Source organism: Portunus trituberculatus, chromosome 37 (genome assembly GCF_017591435.1).
Source record: "Portunus trituberculatus isolate SZX2019 chromosome 37, ASM1759143v1, whole genome shotgun sequence".
Taxonomy (NCBI): domain Eukaryota; kingdom Metazoa; phylum Arthropoda; class Malacostraca; order Decapoda; family Portunidae; genus Portunus; species Portunus trituberculatus.
Window position 1 is genome coordinate 8,733,829 of NC_059291.1, and position 16,914 is coordinate 8,750,742.

At 43.4% G+C, this 16,914-nt stretch overlaps 1 protein-coding gene across 1 annotated transcript in view; it reads left to right on the top strand.

Annotated features, from left to right (window-relative positions):
• The window catches only part of LOC123514063, a 221,370-nt gene that overhangs the window by 128,644 nt on the left and 75,812 nt on the right, over positions 1–16,914 (top strand). Inside the window, exons 36-46 of the mRNA XM_045271661.1 lie at positions 9,489–9,698; positions 9,893–10,075; positions 10,384–10,926; positions 11,093–11,284; positions 12,121–12,318; positions 12,938–13,228; positions 13,824–14,201; positions 14,419–15,195; positions 15,325–15,630; positions 15,814–16,134; positions 16,275–16,598. Of these exons, the coding sequence (XP_045127596.1) occupies positions 9,489–9,698; positions 9,893–10,075; positions 10,384–10,926; positions 11,093–11,284; positions 12,121–12,318; positions 12,938–13,228; positions 13,824–14,201; positions 14,419–15,195; positions 15,325–15,630; positions 15,814–16,134; positions 16,275–16,598 (3,723 nt within the window). The remainder of the gene's footprint in view (positions 1–9,488; positions 9,699–9,892; positions 10,076–10,383; positions 10,927–11,092; positions 11,285–12,120; positions 12,319–12,937; positions 13,229–13,823; positions 14,202–14,418; positions 15,196–15,324; positions 15,631–15,813; positions 16,135–16,274; positions 16,599–16,914) is intronic.

The following is a 16,914-nucleotide window of genomic DNA, read 5'->3' on the forward strand; positions in this document are numbered from 1 at the left end:
TGGCTACACAATATCACTTGACACAGAAACTCAGTCATCACACACACCTGGGTACACATCATCATCTGACACAGACACTAAGTCACCACACACACCTGGCTACACAACATCACTTGACACAGGAACTCAATCACAACACAAACCTGGGTACACAACACCACCTGACACAGACACTCAGTTACCACACACATCTAGCTCCACAACATCACCTGAGAAAGACACTCAGTCACCTTACACACTTCGCTACACCACATCACCTGACACTGACACTCAGTCACAATACACACCTGGTTACACAACCTCACCTGACAGTCACTCACCACACACACTTGTGTACACAACATCACCTGACACTCTATCACCACACACACCTGGCTACACCACAGTACCTAACACTCACTCATCACACACACCTGGATACACAACATCTGACAATGACACTCAGTCATCATACATACCTGGCTACACAACATCTGACACTCAGGCACCACACACACCTGGCTACACCACATCACCTGACACTGACAATCAGTCACCATATACAACAGGCTTCAACACATCACCTGACACTCACTCATCACATACATCGGGCTATACCATATCACCTGACACTCACTCAGCACACACAACTGGCTACACAACACCTGACAGTAACACTCAGTCAGCACACACACCAGGCTACACCACGTCACCTGACACTGACACTCAGTCATTATATACCACTGGCTACAATGCATCAACAGACACTCAGTTACCACACACACCTGGCTACACCACATCATCTGACACTGACACTAAGTCACCACACACACCTGCCTACACATCACTTAATACTGACACTCAGTCACCACACACACGTGGATACGGTACTTCACCTGAGGAAAAGTCACCACACACTCCCAGCTACACTGCATCACCTGACACTCAGTCACCACATACACCTGGATACACTACATCACCTGACGCTCAATCAACACATGCACCAGGCTACACCACATCACCCGACACAGAATCACCACATACACCTGGCTACACAACAAGACCTGACTTTCAGTCACCACATACACCAAACTACACCACATCATCTGACACTCAGTTACCACATGTACCTGGCTACACCACACCACATTACACTCAGTCACCTCATACAACTGAGCACATATCACCTGATTTTCAATCACCACACACACCAGACTACACCACAACACCTGACACTCAGTCGCCACACACACCAAACTACACCACAACACCTGACACTCAGTCACCACACTCACAACACACACCTGGCCACACATCATATGACACTGACACTCAGTCACTATACACAACTAGCTACACAGTCTCACCTGAACCTCATTCACCACACACACCTGGCTACACAACATCACGTGACACAGACACTATGTCACCATACACACCTGGCTATACAAAATCACCTGACGCTGGCACTCAGTCACCACGTACACCTGGCTACACAACATCACCTGGCACAGACACTCAGTCACCACACACACCTGGCTACACATCACCTGACACAAACACTCAGTCACCACACACACCTGGCTACACATCACCTGACACAGACACTCAGTCACCACACACACCTGGCTACACAACATCTCATGACACAGACACTCGGTCACCACACACACCCGGCCACACAACATCACCTGACACAGACACTCTGTCACCACTCAAACCTGGATACACAACATCACTTAACACAGGCACTCAGTCACCACATACACCTAGCTACACAATATCACCTGTCAGAGACACTCAGTCACCACTCACACCTGGCTACACAACATCACCTGACACAGACACTCAGTCACCACACACACCTGGCTACACAACATCACCTGACACAGACACTCGGTCACCACACACACCTGGGTACATAACATCACAAGACACAGACACTCAGTCATCACGCACACCTGGCTACACAACATTACCTGACACAGACACTCACTCACCACACACACCTGGGTACACAACATCACCTGACACAGACACTCAGTCACCACACACACCTAGGTACACAACATCACCTGACACAGACACTCACTCACCAGATACACCTGGCTACACAACATCACCTGACACAGACACTCAGTCACCACTCACACCTGGCTACACAACATCACTTGACACAGGAACTCAGTCACCATACACTCCTAGCCACACAACATCACCTGACACAGACACTAAGTCTCCATTCATACCTGGCTACACAACATCACCTGACACAGGCACTCAGTCACCACACACACCAGACTACACAACATCACTTGACACAGACACTCAGTCACCACACACACCTGAGTACACAACATCACCTGACACAGACACTCAGTCTCCATTCACACCTGGCTACACAACATCACCTGACACAGACACTCAGTCTCCATTCACACCTGGCTACACAACATCACCTGACACAGGCACTCAGTCTCCATTCACACCTGGCTACACAATATCACCTGACACAGGCACTCAGTCACCACACACACCTGTCTATACAACATCACCTGGTACAGACACTCAGTCACCACACACACTTGGGTACACATCACCTGACACAGACACTCAGTCACCACACACCTGGCTACATAACATCACCTGACACAGACACTCAGTCACCACACACACCTGTCTACATAACATCACCTGACACAGACACTCAGTCACCACACACACCTGGCTACACAACATCACCTGACACAGGCACTCAGTCATCACATCTGGGTACACATCATCACCTGACAGAGACACTAAGTCACCACACACACCTGGCTACACAACATCACCTGACACAGACACTCAGTCCCCACACACACCTGGTACACAACATCACCTGACAGGCACTCAGTCACCACACACACCTGGGTACACAACATCACCTGACAGGCACTCAGGCACCATACACACCTGGCTACACAACATCACCTGACACAGGCACTCAGTCATCATACACTTCTGGGTACACATCATCACCTGACAGAGACACTAAGTCACCACACACACCTGGCTACACAATATCACCTGACACAGGCACTCAGTCACCACACACACCAGACTACACAACATCACTTGACACAGACACTCAGTCACCACACACACCTGAGTACACAACATCACCTGACACAGACACTCAGTCTCCATTCACACCTGGCTACACAACATCACCTGACACAGACACTCAGTCTCCATTCACACCTGGCTACACAACATCACCTGACACAGGCACTCAGTCTCCATTCACACCTGGCTACACAATATCACCTGACACAGGCACTCAGTCACCACACACACCTGTCTATACAACATCACCTGGTACAGACACTCAGTCACCACACACACTTGGGTACACATCACCTGACACAGACACTCAGTCACCACACACACCTGTCTACATAACATCACCTGACACAGACACTCAGTCACCACACACACCTGTCTACATAACATCACCTGACATAGACACTCAGTCACCACACACACCTGCCTACACAACATCACCTGACACAGGCACTCAGTCATCATACACATCTGGGTACACATCATCACCTGACAGAGACACTAAGTCACCACACACACCTGGCTACACAATATCTCCTGACACAGACACTCAGTCCCCACACACACCTGTCTACACAACATCACCTGGTACAGGCACTCAGTCACCACACACACCTGGGTACACAACATCACCTGGTACAGGCACTCAGGCACCATACACACCTGGCTACACAACATCACCTGACACAGGCACTCAGTCATCATACACATCTGGGTACACATCATCACCTGACAGAGACACTAAGTCACCACACACACCTGGCTACACAATATCACCTGACACAGGCACTCAGTCACCACACACACCTGTCTACAGAACATCACCTGACACAGGCACTCATTCACCACACACACCTGTCTACACAACATCACCTGGCATAGACACTCAGTCACCACACACACCTGGGTACACAACATCACCTGGTACAGGCATTCAGTCACCACACACACCTGTCCATACATCACCTGGTACAGACACTCAGTCACCACACACACCTGGATACACAACATCACCTGACATAGACACTCAATCACCACACACACCTGGATACACAACATCACCTAACACAGACATTCAGTCCCCACACACACTTGGCTACACATCACCTGACACAAGCACTCAGTCACCACACACATCTGGCTACACAACATCACCTGACACAGGCACTCACTCACCACACACATCTGTGTACACATCATCACCTGACAGAGACACTAAGTCACCACACACACCTGGATACACAACACCACCTGGCACAGACATTCAGTCACCACACACACCTGGGTACACTACATCACTTGACACAGGCACTCAGTCACCACACACATCTGTGTACACATCATCACCTGACAGAGACACTAAGTCACCACACACACCTGGGTACACAACACCACCTGGCACAGACATTCAGTCACCACACACACCTGGGTACACTACATCACTTGACACAGGCACTCAGTCACCACATACACCTGACCACACAACCTCACCTGATGCTCACTCACCACACACACCTGGCTACACAACATCACCTGGCACAGACACTCAGTCACTAGACACACCTGTCTACACAACATCACCTGGCACAGATATTCAGTCACCACACACACCTGGCTACACAACATCACTTGACACAGGCACTCAGTCACCATACATACCTGGGTACACATCATCACCTGACACAGGTACTCAGTCACCACACACACCTGGCTACATTACATCACTTGACACAGGCACTCAGTCACCACATACACCTGGCCACACAATCTCACCTGATGCTCAGTCACCACACTCAACTGGCTACACCATAACACCTGCCACTGACACTAGGTCATCACTCACACCTGGATACACTCCATCACCTGACACTGAATCACCACACACACCTGGGTATACCACATCACCTGAAACTCAGTCACCAGACACACTTGGCTATACGAGATCCCCTGACACTCAGTCACTACTTACACATGGCTACACAATATCTGACACTGACACTCAGTCACCATATACACTTGATACTCATTCACCACTCACACCTGGCTACACCACATTACCTGATGCACACACTCAATCACCACATACACCTGGCTACACCACATCTGACAATGACACTCAGTCACCACACACACTTGGCTACACAACGTCTGACAATGACATTCACTCACCACACACACCTGGCTACACAACATCTGACACTGACCCTCAATCATCACATACATCCAGCTACACAACATCTGGCACTCAGACACCACACAAACCTGGATACACCACATCACCTGACACTCATTCACCACATACACTTAGCTACACCACATCACCAGACAATGACACTCAGTCACCACATACACCTGGCTATACCATATCACCTGTGACAAAGTCATCACAGACTCCTGGTTACAGCACATCACCTGACACTCAATCACCACATGCTATTCCTGGCTACACAACAACATCACTGGACACTCAGTCCCCACACACACTTGGCTACACCACATCACATGACACAACGTCACCACATACTACATCTGGTTACACCGGTTCACCTGACACTGAGTCACCACATACACCTGCATATACCACCACACCTGACATTCAGCTACCTCACACATCTGGGTACACCACATCACCAGACTCTCAGTCATCACATACACTTGGCTATGCCACATCACCTGACACTCAATCACCATCTGACACTTTATCTCCACATACACCTGGCTTCACCATATCACATGAAACTCAGTCACCACATACACCTGGCTACACGAGATCACCTGACACACAGTCACCACAGACACTTGGCTTCACCACATCATCTGACACTCAATCACCACATACACTTCACTACATCACATCATATGAAACTCATTCACCACAAACACCTGGCTATCCCACATCTGACACTGATGCTCAATCACCATACACATCTGGCTACACCACATCACCTGACACTGACACTCAGTCACCATACACATCTGGGTACATAACTTCACCTGACACTCAGTCATCACACACACCTGTTTATACCACATCACCTGACACTCAATCACCACATACTCCTGGCTACACCACACCACCTGACACTAAGTCACCATATACTATATCTGGCTACACCACATCTCCTGACACTCAGTCACCACTTACACCTTACACTCATTCACCACACACACCTAGTTATACCACATCACCTGACACTGACTCTCAGTCACCACATACACCTGGCTCCATCACATCACCTGACACTGATATTCAGGCATTGCACAAACCTGGCTACACCACATCTGACACTCAGTCACCACTTACACCTGGGTACACCACATCATCTGACACTCAGTCACCACATACATATGGTTACACCACATCACCTGACACTCAGTCACCACACACACTTAGCTACACCACATCACCTGACACTCAGTCACCACTTACACCTGGCTATACCACATCATCTGACACTCAGTCACCATACACACTTAGTTATACCACATCACCTGACACTCAGTCACCACTTACACCTGGCTACACCACATCATCTGACACTCAGTCACCACACACACATGGCTACACCACATCACCTGACACTCAGTCACCACACACACCCAGCTATACCACATCATCTGACACTCAGTCACCACACACACATGGTTATACCACATCACCTGATACTCAGTCACCACACACACCTAGTTACTCCACACCACCTGACACTCAGTCACCACACACACCTGGCTACACCACATCATCTGGCACTCATTCATCACACACACCTGGCTACACCACATCAACATACACTGAAACACCAATGACAACTAATGATACCACAAAATCATACTCTACAGCAAAACTTCCACCTGGTTATCTCACAACACCAGCAACTAACACAACACTGACACCAGTATCAACAGAAAAACCGTCATCCCCTTCCATTTTGGAAACACATGCACTTGATAACAGAACAGAAGAAATACACACAACACAATCATCAGATTACAATACACCACCATACACTGAGACAACATATCCACCTGGTGATTCCATAACACTGGAGAAAGAAGTAACACTGCCACCTGACCTCACCACATCTCCATATACTGAGGCATCACATACATCTGATTATAGCTCATCATCATACACTGAGACAACATATACACCCATGTACACAATGCCTGACAGAATGGAAACTCATAGTCTTCTTAATACCACTTCAGTCCCTATTAAAGCAACAAAACCGCCACGATACAATACATCATCAGATAATGAATCAACATATTCGTCAGCATTCACAGAAAGAACACTTCCATCATCCATTCCCTCATCACCAGCCACAGACACCTCACCCACATCAGTGCTGGGAACAGAACAACCATCATACCACTCCACTTTAGAGACACCTCAACATGATAATGCAACAGAAGTGATATACACTCCACAGTTAGGTTTTAGCACTCCAGCATACACTGAAACAAAGCATCCAGATGTCCTATCTACATTAGCTCACAATGAGACAACATATCCATTTAGTTACATCACATTTGACAGCAATATCACTTATCCACCAGAATACTTTACAACCGAAATACCCATTGTTGATCTTAAAACTGATTTCCCTACCAGTAATACTACATCATCTGTTCCAAATACATCTTTTGACATGTCTACAGATAGATTTACAAATCCCATATCAATGGAGGTTTCCTTCCCATCCATTCCTTCCACCTATCCCACCCATCCTTCTATCCTGCCCACCACCACTATTGTCCCTCCCATTATGACAATACCTTGTGGAAAGAACAAGAAGTGTAGTGAAGATAAGGTGTGCTGGGAAGGTGTTTGTATGCCAGTCTGCACCAATGTATCATGTGGTGTCAACAGTCAGTGCCTCATCGTCTCACGTCGACCTCAGTGTACCTGTTTACCTGGCTACCGTGGCAACCCACACATCCAGTGCTTCAAACTAGGTATCGTTTTTGCATCCTCCCATCGCAAAGTAAAGTCTAAATAAACATCATGAAATTTCTAACTGATATGCGTGTATTACTTCAAATTCAGTAAACCATATGTTTGGAGGATGTTAACTCTTTTTACTCGATAAAAATCTGTTTTGTATTTTCTATTTTCCGATTGAGCTTTGAATGTGAGCGTCCATGAATGTGAACTTAGTTTTCATCTGTCTATTCATTTATCCGTTTTTTACTTCATTTCATATTATATTCTATTACGACATTTACGACTCTCTTGGAAAATTCTGTGTAGAAATACTCTTCTCTTTTTGTTTTAGAGGCTTGCAAATTGCCTCTTTTCATGCTTATGTTGTTGGTCTGGCACCTTGTCAGTTTCTCTCCTCATTTGCCCTTTTTTCTGCAACTACAAAGACCCTTCTCTCATCTTATACCACAGTTCATGCGTGAAATGAAATAAAAGTATTGCCATTGCCACAACATGACTTGTAATACGGACAGTCTTTGCTTCTCATGGAACTACAGAATTACTTCTTATTTCTTGGTCTTGAAATAGTCTGGCTTCTCAGAACCATAGCTAATGCTATTTCATTTAGTAGACATGTGCCTTGAATGGCAATGAGTAGACATACCTGAGATATGTAAGATCAGATTAGAAGAGTGGCTGAAAATATATGAATAGGTATCCTAAAAAACTGTAGTGTCTTCATTTCCCACAGGGGAGAAAGTTTTTTTGTGAAGAAAAACTTTTCTCGTGTTTTTTTTATTAATTAATTATTTTTTTTTTTTTTTTTTTTTTTTAGAGAGAGAGAGAGAGAGAGAGAGAGAGAATTTGTATGTATGTAGTCTTTCATGTGATCTCACTAACATGCAGAACATAACTGGGCAATACTTGGCTGTCTATAAAATCATACTCTTGCATGCTTTGCCTGACTGAAATTTTATGACGTATTACAAATATGGCAGATTTTCATGAAAATGAAGAGTATGCATGTCAAAGTCTTAAGTTGTCATTTATTACCACACTCCATTCTCTTGATATTTTTCTAGTTTTCTAGGACATGAATGCAATTTTTTTCCTTTTATATTTCACCGGATCTCCTTTACACAGCTATCATAATCCTATGAATGAGTGTATATATTTGATCCATTATCCATCTGTGTGGATGCAATTGAGTGTTTGTTGATCCATTTATTTGAAAGAAACACATCATATCTTCACTGTGAACTATATGATCTATTGTTTGACATCTAACATAGAATAATATTATTTCATTTTCTTTTTATGAACACTTACTATTTCATTTTAACTCTGACTCTGGCTGTAACTATTTCTGGTGTTACAGCTGATTCATGCAAGTTCTCCTTGGCTATGACTTATAGTAGTGCAATTACCAGAGGTGAAACCTTCCTCTTTGACTATCACTATCCTTCTCCTGACTTAGCTCTGACACCCTCGTCGGGCTGCTCTTCGGACATAATGTGCCCAGACAACATGGTCTGTTACGACCAGAAGTGCAAGGACCCCTGCAACTTGGCCAATCCTTGTGCTGCCCGGGCAGTATGCAGCACAAGGGCTCACCGCCCCCAGTGTGTCTGTCTTCCAGGCTACACTGGTGATCCCTATACTTTCTGCGGCACTGATGCTATCATCCGTAAGCTGACACACTCTTGTCTGACTGTCATTTTGCCACTTTGAGCCTCTCTGGTCCACTCAACATTTTTCTCCAATTGATCATATATATCATACTAATTAGCCTAAAGTAATAATATATTTTGCAAGTTAACAGCTCCTACTCACAGGAATCACCACCCACACTCCTTAACCACTAACTTGGCCACCTCACAGAAGAGGGATGCCGTGGTGACAAGGACTGCCCCTCAACACAAGCTTGTATTAACATCGAATGTCGTTATCCATGTGATGATAAACCATGTGGCACCAATGCTGAGTGTATCAATAGTGACCACAGTGCCCAGTGTCGGTGCCGCAATGGATTCCAAGGTGACCCTCTAAGAGGCTGCTCCCCAGGTAAGTCATCATCCAACATCCCCAAGCTTTCATGGCTATCAATTTCTTTTTTACATCTATGAACACATTCTTGTGGCAATGTAAGACCTGTTCCTCAGTGATTGCAAGTGCTGAGAAAGCAATTTTTTGTAATATAAGAAGTGTATTGCATATCTCATGAAACATGTAGTCTTAACTAATCCAAACTATTAACATAAGTAACAAGACTTACTGTTAACATACACATTGTTAGCTTTTGTATTGGAAACTTCATGTATTTACAAACATGAGAAACTAAACTACTCCATGCATGACTCATGACAATGCAGTGGGCTGCTTCACCCATCAAGACTGTGACCCTGATGAGGAGTGCTACAGTGGGCAGTGCACCAATCCCTGCCGACCTGGAAGTAATCCCTGCCCACCCTCTGCTACATGCCTCACCCTGACACATGCTGCCACATGCATATGCCCTGAGGGCTACACTGGTGTGCCTCTGCAAGGATGCACTCTGCTTTCCACTTGTGGTTTTAACTCAGAATGTTCAGAAAATGAAGCTTGTATTGATCGGCTTTGTCAGGACCCATGCAAAGCAACATCATGTCCTAAAGGAACACTCTGTAGGGCTACAGACCACCGTCCTATGTGTTTTTGCCCTGACGGTTATACAGGAGCACCTGAAGTGGGCTGTTTCCGTACAGAGTGCGACACAAATAACGAATGCCCTCCAGGGCATGTGTGCCAGGATGGGGCATGCCAAGACCGTTGCTCAGAGTGTGGACAGGGTGCACTTTGTCACACAGAAAATGATTTGATCATTTGTCTCTGTCCCTCTGGGTTCACCGGAAATCCAAGATTAGGCTGTGACCCAAGTAAGACGTTCTTCCCGTGCCTTTCATATTATATATTTATATATAATTGTGACAAAGCAATTATTTTTTATCCTTCATTACACTATCATTTCTTTCATTCATTTAATTCTTTTTTTGACGCCAACTTCCTGACCTTGACATCTATTTGACTCTTGGACACCTCCAGTCCGTGGCTATTGCTCCATGGACATCGAGTGCCAACTGGAAGAGGCATGTGTGTCCAAGAAATGCCGCAATCCCTGCACCACAGTGCCTCCACCCTGTGGTGTGGGTGCCCGCTGTCGTGTCATCAATCATCGTACCATCTGTCAATGCCCTGATGGGTATGAGGGAAACCCACATGACACGTGTAGCCCAGGTAACACTTACCAAATGTGCATCGGAGCCTCGTCCATGCTCATTAGCCCCCTTGCCCTTCATCACTTGCATGACCTTTGACTGACACTTTTTTGATGGAGTGTGGTTTACCAGTAGACCAACTCACATGTATTCATTTTTCTGTAATGCATATCTGCATGACAAATCTCTCCTCACCACTCACAATTGTTACTACCTTTTGAAGTGGTACATGAACTCGAAATGACTTGTGCATCTCAGTGCCACTATTGTAGACTTCCCCCACCTTCATTTCCACAAAGCCTTCCAACTTTTTTTTTTTTTTTTCTTTTCATAGAAAATTGATTGGTATTTACATTATGTGGGTTGTACTCATTCATTCCACCCCAGCATGAAACACTGGTTCTGCTTAAAATAACACTATTGTCTTATTACCTTAAAATCCACAATCAGTTAATACTTCCATTTTCAGTATATGTATTCTTCCAATATAACAAGTATTCTATCTCTTTTTGCTTAACAATCTCTTTGGATATTGGAATTATTTCAATAAGTCAATAATCTTGCTCATTTTCTAAATCTTTTTGTATTTTAATCTTAACCATGAGATTCCAGGTCTTCATCCTTTCCATACATTTCTTGGTTTACTGTCATTCTCTGTTTCTGGACAAAATATTGACGACATGTTGAGTTGGGGTTTTTATGCTGTATGACTACTGCAGGAACTTTGTGAAGATTTTTGCCGAAGATGTACCTAGCATTATCATTTCTGATTTTATGCTTTCACCATTCATTTCTGACTTTCTATGTTTGTTTTTATCATCTTCTAATGACATTTGTTGCCTTTCTTTATCACAGTGAACATTGTTGGAGTCTGCCAGTACAATCAGGACTGTGCCACTAATCTGGCATGTGACCGTCTGTCTCGCACTTGTATGGACCCCTGCAGTAGGGACGAATGTGCCCCCCCAGCTATCTGCCGCACTATTGCCCACAAGCCTACCTGCGAGTGTCCTGCTGGATACAGCGGCAATCCTAACATTGAGTGTGTTATCCGTAAGTGACCTGATTTTAATACTTTTCAAGTCACCAACACTAGAAGCCACTACATGCACCTTAACACATTTTACTGCAGACACAGTGCCTTCAATACGTATATCACTTATGTCAAGCTTTTTTGCTGGTGACATAATTTTTTTGTATCGAGTAGTAAATATTGCCTTAGTTTGAAATTTACTATAGATGGGGATGATAGATGGAATTAGGTAGCTTTGTTCCTACAGGGAGTGTCATGTGTAAGCCTGGTGGCCTCTTACAGCTTCCCTCTTTATGTTCTTGTGTTTTTATGTAGGCTTTCCAGGACCATATAATTTCATAGAGTATGCTCTTACTTCATTATTAATATTTTATGGTATGTGAACATGTGTCAGGCTTGTTCTTTAAACTGTGCCCTATGATAATGTTTCTGTGAGGGAAAGGTACATTTTAGGATCTACTTTTATCCCATTTCTTTGGACAGTCAATAATCTAAGGGTAAAGCATATAATCCTTCCTAACTTGGCTCCACGCATGTTGAAATGCTAAATATTTTATTATTTGATTTTTTTTTTTTTCCACTCAATTTCTGCTCTTCAGGCAGTGATAATTTTTTTTGTATTCCTTTGCTTTCTTCCAGTGGAAGAATGTCGAGACAACAAAGCTTGTCCACCCACACAGGCTTGCATCAACAATCAGTGCCAGGATCCATGCCAGTGTGGCCACAATGCTATATGTGAAGTAACTGATCACAGAGCTGTGTGCCGATGTCCACCAGGCTATATGGGTAACCCAATGAGTGGATGCTTGGTTCCCTCTAACCCTTGTGACAATGATCCTTGTGGTGAAGGTGCCCTCTGTGAGCTGGATAATGGCAATCCTATTTGTGTGTGTCCTCGGGGCATGACTGGCAACCCGTTTCAGAAATGCAGTAAGTGTTCATAGTATTATGGTGTGCAGTGCTACTATCATTACTATTACTACCATCACTTCTATTATTGCTAATTACGAACAATAGCTATTTTTATATCTGTTACAACTATGATTAGTTTTACTGCTGTTGCAATTACTACTACTATTACTTCTGCAGCTACTTTTACACAACACCACCACCACTAATAGTAATAATATATAATGATGATGTTTCTGTCTATATATATATATATATATATATATATATATATATATATATATATATATATATATATATATATATATATATATATATATATCATGTGTAGAGCCAATGGGGCAAATTTACCATTTCATTGTCTTTTAGGTATGGGTAAACTAAGATATATGTAACCATTCTTTGTAACTTGCCATAGCTTCCCAAGTGAAATTTGACCGAGGCAAAGATAGACAGCCTAATATTATGATATTTTGAACATGAATATAAAATGGCAAAACTTTAGAGGCTCATATCTTAAAACTATGTTTTGGCAGGTTCACTTCTTTGGCTCTACATGCCTCATATGTGTGTGTCACATCTGGATCACTAATGATATACCTTTATCCACCAACAGTTCTTGATGGTGAAGAGTGTCACTCCAATGAGTGTGGCCCAAACTCAGGATGTCGCCTGGTGAATGGCAAGACTATGTGCTTCTGTCTTCCTGAGTTTGTGGGTAGCCCACCAACTGTGCCTTGCAGTCCACCATTCAACCCTTGCGAACCATCACCATGTGGTGCCAACACTCAGTGTAATGTTGTTAATGGCTTCTATCGTTGCACATGTCTGCCAGGATATGTGGGTCAACCCAACACAATCCGAGGATGCACACCAGTTGTCAATCCTTGTGTTCCATCACCATGTGGGGAAGGTGCCCTCTGTGATGATAGCAGGAGCCCATACTGCCACTGTCGTCCTGGCCTTGTTGGTGATCCCTACACTGGCTGCAAAGGTAAATTAGTTAATAAAGTGTATAGAAAAATTCCAATTATTCCTATGTTTCTATAAGCAAATACTGTACATGCACATTCTCTCTCTCTCTCTCTCTCTCTCTCTCTCTCTCTCTCTCTCTCTCTCTCTCTCTCTCTCTCTCTCTCTCTCATGTATTAGATATATATTCTCATGTATTAGATATATATTTTTCTTAACACATATCTTTTTATACACAGAACCTCCACCAGTTTGCAGAGCTGGTGTGTGTGGCCAGAATGCTGAATGTTTTGTACGTGGTACAAGCCTTGAATGCCGTTGCCGCCAAGGGTACAAGGGTAATCCAAATGAAATATGTGTTATTGAACCTGGCAATCCATGTGAACAATCTCCATGTGGACCCAATACCCAGTGTACAATAAGCAATAGGAAAACTGCTGTGTGCACATGCCTTCCTCATTTCTCAGGAGATGCAAATTCAGCTGATGGCTGTACACCTGAGTGTACAAGTCATGACGATTGTAACAGTGATGAAGCTTGTATCAACAGTTTCTGCATCAACCCATGTCCTGGTGCCTGTGGAATTGACTCTTTATGTAAGGCAATTGCTCACCGACCTGTTTGTGCTTGTCCAAAAGGCTATGCAGGCAACCCATACACCCGCTGTGAACAACCACCTGAACCTATCATTCCTGGTAAGGTCCCACCAGATGTTCCAAGCAATCCTTGTGTTCCTCCCCCATGTGGAGTTAACACTGAGTGCAAAGTGGAAGGCAGCAAACCTGTATGTTCGTGCATCCCAGGCTATGTTGGAAACCCTAACACCTCCTGCCGTCCAGAATGTGTCACCAACATTGACTGTAATCATGATGAAGCTTGTATTGATCAAAAATGCCGTGATCCATGTGTTGGCATATGTGGTACCAATGCTCTCTGTGAGGTAATCAACCACAACCCCATCTGCTCTTGCCCCAAGGATTTAACTGGAGATCCATTCAGATTATGTCTACCAATATGTGAGTATCTTTATTTTCTGATATTAAAATTTATCCAGAATATGTTGCCTTTCATAGCTGCTACACTTCATTATGGAGTACAAGTGTCTTGAAAATTACATTTCGTTCCTTCTGTTTTTTCTCAATCAGCCATCCCACCACCCACATCTCCATGTCAACCCAACCCTTGTGGACCCTATTCGGAATGTCGCCGAGGTTCAAATGACCGTGCCATATGTTCTTGTCTTCCTGGTTATTTTGGAAGCCCATGTAGACCAGAATGCATCATCAATTCTGACTGTCCTTTGAACAAAGCATGCATCAACAATGAGTGCGTTGATCCCTGTGAAGGGTCATGTGGAACCAATGCTATCTGCACAGTGGTATCTCACAAGGCCTCATGCACATGCCCAGATAATCTCACTGGAAATCCATACAGCAGATGCTCTGAAAGAGGTAAGTGATCATTTCTTTATTCATATTATGCTTTTTTTTTTTTTAAGTAATTCACTTGGTGATAATTAGTTTTGTCTGTAACATTCATGTCTTTCTTTGTTTTTAATGAGATTTTATTAAACAAAAATTTAAGTAAGAACATTATTTATAAAAAGTTTAATCATTGATGTTTCATTTATGCAGTAGTTCCTCAAGATCCACCACCTCCCTTAATCTGTGTGCCCTCATGTGGAGCCAATGCTGAATGTAAAGTTGTGGGAAACAAGGGAATATGTACCTGTCTGAGTGGATTCTACGGTCGACCAGAGCTGGGTTGCACACCAGAGTGCTTGACCAACTTAGACTGTGACTTTAACCGTGCTTGCATCAACCAACATTGTATTGATCCCTGTGTTGGTTCATGTGGCCTGGGTGCCCAGTGTAATGTCTACAACCACAATCCAATCTGCTCTTGTCCTGACAATATGGTTGGCGATCCCTTCAGAATCTGCACACCAGCACCACGTAGGTCTTAACCTTTTCATAACTCTGCCTTTCATACATATCTGAATTTATATGATATTTTTTTAAGTATGATATGTTTACAATGTCTAAATACTGATACTTAAGAATAGTTGTAAATATTAACTTATAATCTTTTCCAGCCCCTCCAATTTCTAAGTCACCATGCCAACCAAACCAGTGCGGCAGCAATGCTCGGTGCACTCCATCAGGTGACAGCTATGTATGCACATGCCTGCAAGGATATGAAGGCGACCCATACACACAGTGTCGGCCAGAGTGTCTTGTAAGCAGTGACTGTCCACTAACATTAGCCTGCATCAGCCAAAGATGCCGTGATCCTTGCCCAGGCAGTTGTGGTACCAATGCCATATGCACTGTTATCAGCCACAAACCAAGGTGTCTGTGTCCAAGAGGATACTTTGGAGATGCCTACACCTACTGTCAGCTTCAGCCTCTGCCCACTAGTAAGATATGCCATCATGTTTACCAAGATCTTAAATTTTCTTGTACAGTAAATCATAACTATGTAAGGTAATTTGGAAACCCAAATTGATATATATAATATATATATATATATATATATATATATATATATATATATATATATATATATATATATATATATATATATATATATATATATATATATATATATATATATATATATATATATATATATATATATATATATATATATATATATATATATATATATATATATATATATATATATATATATATATATATATATATATATATATGCAGTGACAAAGTGAATAA